At 42.8% G+C, this 6,792-nt stretch overlaps 1 protein-coding gene across 1 annotated transcript in view; it reads right to left on the bottom strand.

Moving 5' to 3' along the window:
* Positions 1-6,792, bottom strand: part of LOC118324808 (dynein heavy chain 5, axonemal-like) — a gene marked incomplete in the record, with an annotated part of 45,419 nt that overhangs the window by 9,362 nt on the left and 29,265 nt on the right. Inside the window, 12 exon segments of the mRNA XM_035657282.1 lie at positions 1,386-1,531; positions 1,889-2,045; positions 2,122-2,280; positions 2,690-2,919; positions 3,569-3,690; positions 3,919-4,073; positions 4,233-4,343; positions 4,439-4,570; positions 4,686-4,826; positions 5,375-5,440; positions 5,814-6,050; positions 6,429-6,521. Coding sequence (XP_035513175.1) covers positions 1,386-1,531; positions 1,889-2,045; positions 2,122-2,280; positions 2,690-2,919; positions 3,569-3,690; positions 3,919-4,073; positions 4,233-4,343; positions 4,439-4,570; positions 4,686-4,826; positions 5,375-5,440; positions 5,814-6,050; positions 6,429-6,521 — 1,749 coding nt within the window.

The following is a 6,792-nucleotide window of genomic DNA, read 5'->3' as shown; positions in this document are numbered from 1 at the left end:
ATGACTCAGGCTGGTTGTGTGGGTGTGTGTGTGATTGAGAGAGGAGTGTAGAGAGAGAGAGAGAGAAAGTGAGCGAAAGAGAGATTTGAGAGAGGAGAAGAGAGAGAGAGAGGAGAGCGCGAGGAGAGAGAGAGAGAGAGAGAGAGAGACATGTAATGCAAGCCTCATTTCAGCCTTCAGTGGCTGGTTTTGCAAGCTCCAGTTTGGATTTCATTGCTACTGTTCTTATCAGCTTCAATCTCATCGACAAATGGAGCTGAGCGTTTATCCTTCACCTTCGTGGCACCCTGCTGGCGTTCACCTGGAGAGAGAGAGTGCAAAGTAAGATTTAAGTCAAAATCAAGGCATAGGAATGTGAAATACTCCTCCAAAGGTACGTCACGAAGTACCTCAAAATTTACGCACTTATGTACAGACCTTGAGTAAAATGCGTAGCTTAGTTATCACCTGGAAATTAAAGCATTTACAATTCTATTGACTTGCACAAACCTACCTTTTATCAGTTTCAAACTATATCAGGTATTTTTCCTTAATTACTGAATAAGGTAAGAAGAGCTTGGCTCAGTAGTCGGAGCACAGAGCTGGACCTCTCTGGTGACACGTGGGCAGAACAGAAGGACCCTGGACAAAACTGCTGTCCACAACTGGGACACACGCCCACCACCGCCCGCCCGCGTCCCGGCGCTCAGCAGCACAACACCTTCCAGCAGGCAGCTAGGAGTGTGTTCAGCTGGCAGAACCGGCACTGTCACCAGTCCAGCTCTCAACCGCAACAGACACAAGAACCTCCTCTCGTACCCCCTCATTGCCATCAGACTTCGTACAACACGCTCTCAGTACAAGGCACGCGAGGACAAATACGATTAGTACGACAACTACATACGATCTTCCTCTATTCCACTGTTTTATTCCCACTAATTGCAACGGTCCATCGTAGTGTGCACTGTTTACTTCCATTTGCACTACCCCACTGTCATTTGCACTGTTTACTGTTTGCACTGTTTATCTGTAGCTACTAGTTAATTGTATGTATATCTATCATTATGATATATTAATGTACTATATAACGCGATATATATAATAGTTTCTCATCTTTTATTTTATTCTTACAGGTTTAGGGGTTTTTAATTTTAGTTGTATGTTTTGTATTTTGTATGCTACTGGATACTTGAATTTCCCTCGGGATAAATAAAGTATCTATCTAATCTATCTAATCTAATCTAACAATCAGAATCTGTAAAACCATATTGACATCAATAAACAAACTACCTCCAGCACTGCCTTGTTGTAAAAGACGAATGATTCAGAAACATCCCGATGTTTTGCCCCACTAACGGTAAAGATATAAGAATAAGGACGTTGTCTCTCCATGTGTGATGTCGGACCTTTTCAGCTGCCTGAGCTTTCGCTGTGACCTCCTGCAGGACTCCGTCTGCCCTCTGGGAGGCGACAGCGAGCTCCTGTTCCTTCACCACCAGCTCCTCAGAGAGCTGAGACACCGACTGCTCCGCCTCCATCAGTTTACACAGACCTGCATAAAACAACCACCATCAGCACACACTCTCTCGGTACACCAAGGCACTACTAAAAGCACCAGTAAAGCCAATGCTGTCTAACACAACTACAGGAAGTAGGTATGCTCAATATGGGTTGTCTGACATCACTCTTCAAATGTTCATACATTTTGTTTTAGTAAAGTTCATATTCAAAATAAATTATTATTATCAACTGATAATTAAATTGTCCCGATAATTTATAATAATATAAATTTTCCATTATCGGCGGATAATTTATGTGCCCTGATAATTATTATGCATCCCTAAAACAAACATAGCAATGTTATTTATCACACTTTTGCCACGGACTTGGTAGGAACTGTGAGTATTACCTGTCTTCATGCGCTCAGCCAGTGTGCCGACATGAGCGATCTTCTCGGCGTAGATGATCTTGTAGCTGTCGATGAAGGACAGGTAGGATTTGGGTGTCACAAACGTCTGGCGGCGGAAACGCTCAAAATACTCAGTGCATTTCTCTGCCACCAGATCCTGCAGGGAAGGAGGTCACGTGATGAGTGGGCTAAACATGCTGACAATGCACACCTGATCACACGGCGAGCACTACCTGGAAGGTTCCCATGGTAACCACCACGCTCCGCTTCACGTCGTCTGAGCAGCGGAGGTCCTGGTACTGAGACAGGAAGTGATCCGACACGGCCACCAGGGCGTCCCGAGGCCAGCGCTGGAACCAGTCCACTGTGCAGCCCGATATCAGGCCTGGAAACTGTTCAGGTCAAAGGTCAAAGGTCAAAGGTCAGGTATTACTGCAGTACACAGTGTTGATCTTTCCTTATGTCAGGGGAGATACAGCACAACTCAACTTTATTTATAGAGCTTCATGTAGCAAAACCAAGGCATAAAATATTGCATGGTTAAAAATGAAGAAAGGTTTAAGTTTGATGAAAAAAAGCGTTTTACCTACCTTTTACCTTGTTAAAATGAGAGTAAGTACAATTTAAATCAGAATCTAAAATCACTCCCAAATTTGTGACATTAGTTTCAATCTGTTTTGTAAGGTCACCAAGCATTGACTGCAGTTCAGTGAGACAGAGCTATACAATTAAGAATCGTCAGCGTAAAAATGGTGACTGACATTGGTGGTGATACAGCTGAACTCTCAGTCTGCGGCTCACCTTTAAGGCACGAGTACGAAATTTTTCCCCGACAGGCGAGAAGCAAAGGACGACGTGGAGGTTGCTCCGCACTCGGGACAGGAAGAAGTCGTAGAGGTTTTCTGAGGTCGGAGGTCGGCGAGGGTGCTGTCGCTTCATGACAGGAATCAGATCCTGAGTGATGTCATCCAGCTCATCACGAGCAAATAGATTTGAAACTTCACCGCTCGCCAGGACGTTGTTCATGTATTCTGGTGAGGAGAGGAGATTTCAGTTTCACACAAAACAACATTTGCAAGGAAAACAGACTGCTAAAGTGAGACAACTACTGGGCAGATGTCCATTAAAGTTCCACTCCAGATGTTTTGAAGTATACTCTGCTCCGATGTCACATGTGTGTTCACTTTGTTATTACATATTAGATAGTGGAAGGAAGCTCCAGGATCCGGTTTACATCCAAAAACTGAACACACTACTATGTTTGCTGTCAAAACTTTGACTATGCCCTTTGTGCTGACAATCTGCTCTGCGTTGGAGGTTTCAGGTTTCTTTGTGAATGTTTCGTACGTACTCAGATTTCAGAAGAGGAATGTGAAAACACCTCTTTAGTGACAAACTGCACAGATAAGAGTCAGTAAAGTCAAGGTCTTATATTTTAGAGGACAAACATTGACATTTATGGTTTCCAGAGGATGACCCTGATGACTTTGGTGACCTTTCTTCTTCATCCATCATCAGAAAAAATATATCACAATCTAATTTACTGATCATATTCCTGTTCCTCAGAGGAGGAACACTTTAGATTTTAATGACTACATGGCCTTTTCTCTAGAGCCAACCACTACTACTGGTAAGTAGTCTTGCTACAAATATAAAAATAGATAAACAGGCATCCGCTACCAAGGAAGGCTTCGTCTTTAATGTCGTTGTCAGTGAAGAGGAATGTGACTCCTTTTCCCTGTTGACCAGCGATACGATACAGAGTCTTCAGATCCTCCAGCAGGTTACTGCTGCTGTATGACCTGCAAGACACACACACACACACACAAGTTAAAACATTAACTTTTTAGTTATAAAACTTTTTATCCCCTGGATCAATAACTGCCTCCATTGTAGCAGCTGCTGACAGTAGCTCACATACTCATGTATGGACAGTATGTACACACATTCATACAGACTGAACGTAATCCTCTCCTCTATCCTCTAAGTCACAAACAAGTAAAATCCAAATATTGTGTCGTGTTCCAGACCTGGTTAGTGTGATCTGGAAGGTTTGGTATCCCGCGATAAACGACGCCAACCTTGTCAGACTCTGCTTCCCCGACCCTCCGACCCCGACCAGCAGGGCGTTCCCCTGCGGTGTCCGTAGGATCCGTGAGATCCGCATCAGGTGGGTCATCGCATCCTGCCAAAGAACCAAACAGAGAGGGTTGTTCACCAAAGTTAAAGTTATTAAAGTGCGAATGTTGCTGCTCCTCTGGTGTGTTAGGTACTGACGGCTAACTCCCCCCATGAATAAAGTCCAGTGTTTTTAATATTGAAGGGAGGAAGTTGCAGTCATTACCTTAAAGAAGACGAGGTCCATGGCTCCGCCCCTCACCGCGTCATTGTACTGCTGCTGGAAAACAGACAGCCGCTCCGCCAGAGCGTCCAGTGACGGGATTGGTTCATACATCTGTCAATCATAGCAATATTTTACAGCACTGAAACCTCAGAGGGGTATCACACATGACAAACGCTATAGCAGTAAGACAGAATTGAGTTGAGGACCTTCGGAGCCTCCAACTCGGTATCTTCAGGTTCGTCCCCCGTCGCCTCCGGAGCTTCACGCAGGAAGTCCACGAAGCAGCTGTCCCACTGAGCATGCTCAGTGAGAGCTCTCCCATGATCTTCCACTGTGATCTGAAGACAGGAGGGTCAGATGAAGTTAGGAACATGTAGTCACTATACCAATGGTGTGTTGGAAGAAATATAACTAAATAACAGATTTACACAGTATGTAGTAAACCCCACACACCTTCTCCATGATACCGTTGAAGGTTTGTCTGTCGCTGCTGTCAATGAATCGGTCTGCGATCACTCTGCAACATTCATGATGGAAGAGGGCAGAGAGGAGCTCGGAGCTCTGACACACCTCGGACTTCACTGTCAGGATCCCCTTAAACACAACAGAACACATACTGAGACGTATTCTGATAATGAATGATCTAATTATTAAGACTGATAACTCTGACTGAAGAAAAACAAATGAATAGTTCCATACAGAAGTTTTACTCATTCTCTCCCAAAGTAGAAACACTGAAGGAAAAAAGAAGCTAGCCAAAAGCTTTACTGGGGGTGGCAAGGCCTTCTTTATTTTAAGGGGGGTAAGAAAACAAGAACAAAAAGAAAAAAACACTGAATGAATATCCCTCAAAATATCAGAAAAATTGATCTCTGATCAGTATTCACAGAAAATAATCTGCTCATAATTCATCCAAATCTCTTTCACACAAACTCCTGCTGTCACTATATATATATAATATATATACTAATATATATATAGTTAATATTATATATATATATATACAAAAAAATAAAATATACAAAAATGTACTCAATGATAGAAAAGGGTCCCCCTAATGAAAAAGGTTGGAAACCACTGGTCTGTGTGGAAGTGTTCAGTCATTCAGACATGTTCAGTTTGCTCATTCAGAGTTAAACTACCTGCCAGATTCTGCTGAGGTCCCTCAGGTTGAAGATGTAGTGAAACTTTGCAGGAGATGGTAACATCTGAGGACACAGAGGAGAGAAGAATTCACACACAAACCAAAGTTATTTCTGGAAACATACACCGACTTCTCTGTCAGAGAGAACTTTTTATTATTAGGCCACTGACGGTCAATTGTAGGGAAAATAAATTCAGATAGGGTTAGCAGAAGTAAGAAGTAGGTTGGTCTCAGAAAAAGTGTCCTGCTGAGATATACATCAGGCCTTCAAAATAAAAGCTGCATGAACTGTTTTTATAGCGTAATACAGTATTTATTATATTCTTCATTTTTATTTCTGATTTTATTTTTTCCCCAAAAGAAGTAAAAAACATTTTTTTGTTGAAATGAAAAAAGAACAACAACAGAAAAACTACAACTATATATGAATATGTTACCTTTGCCTTCACGGCCTGCCACATCCGTCTGGTGGTGGGCACGAGGGCGGCTGCAAGGTCGCAGACCTCGGCAGGGAAACCTCTCTCTGGGCAGAAGTACCCCTGAGCCACAGTGCCGAAGATCTTGTCGATGGAGGAGTTGGAGGGCAGTGTGCAGTTAAAGATGGAGAACTGCCTCTTCAGGCGCTGAGGAATGTCGTTACGACCTCCGCCTGGGTGTATCATGGCCGCCACCAGCTGTTAAAGGTTATCACACTCTTTATTCACACTGCTGTTCGGGTTTTAGAAAGAAAGGGCAGACGTTCCAGGCATCATCCAGCTCTAATATTGTTTATGGTTCATTTTGTTTGATGTTCAGAGGGGTGTCATTCTGACCAGGACTATTACAGAAATACACGGATGAAAGCGCTAGAAAAAGCTCAGCAGGAGATCTTTGAGTTAAGACTATTTGTGCTACATACATAACTGTTCAAAAGGTTAAAAATTGAGCTCTGTGTTCAATGTAAAAAGTGTCATTTGGAGACTAAAGTATGATTATTGTGACTGAAGGAAAAAAAGACCTTAGAGAACAACCTTCGGACAGTAACTCGCTCATTTGTTGCCTCCTGTTGTTACCTGAACATCCACCACAGTGATGAACTCTCCTGGACGATCCAAACTGTAGAAACCTCCCTGCTCCATCAGCTGACGGACAATCTCATTAGTTATCTGAAGGAGACGGGGGCGGGGGACAAGGATATCAACAATCTGATTGGCTTTGTGCATATGCAGATAATAAAAAAGTACAAAACAAACTGGTTGTGCAAATCTGAAAGGAAGAGAGAGTAAGAAGAAATCAGATCATTTCCACCATTCCATGTACAGTGCCAAATAGCACAACTTTTAATCGCTAAAGTCTGTAGATTGCACTGACCCAGTCAATCCGATAAATTAACTAGCAGGTATTTGTTCAAATACAATGCAAAAAATCACCTAAAAT

The sequence above is a fragment of the Morone saxatilis genome, unplaced genomic scaffold, assembly GCF_004916995.1.
Source record: "Morone saxatilis isolate NCDOM2014 unplaced genomic scaffold, NCSU_SB_2.0 Contig0, whole genome shotgun sequence".
In the NCBI taxonomy this organism is placed as follows: Eukaryota; Metazoa; Chordata; class Actinopteri; family Moronidae; genus Morone; species Morone saxatilis.
Note: the sequence above shows the minus strand (reverse complement) of the source record. Positions and strands in the feature narration are given on the sequence as shown.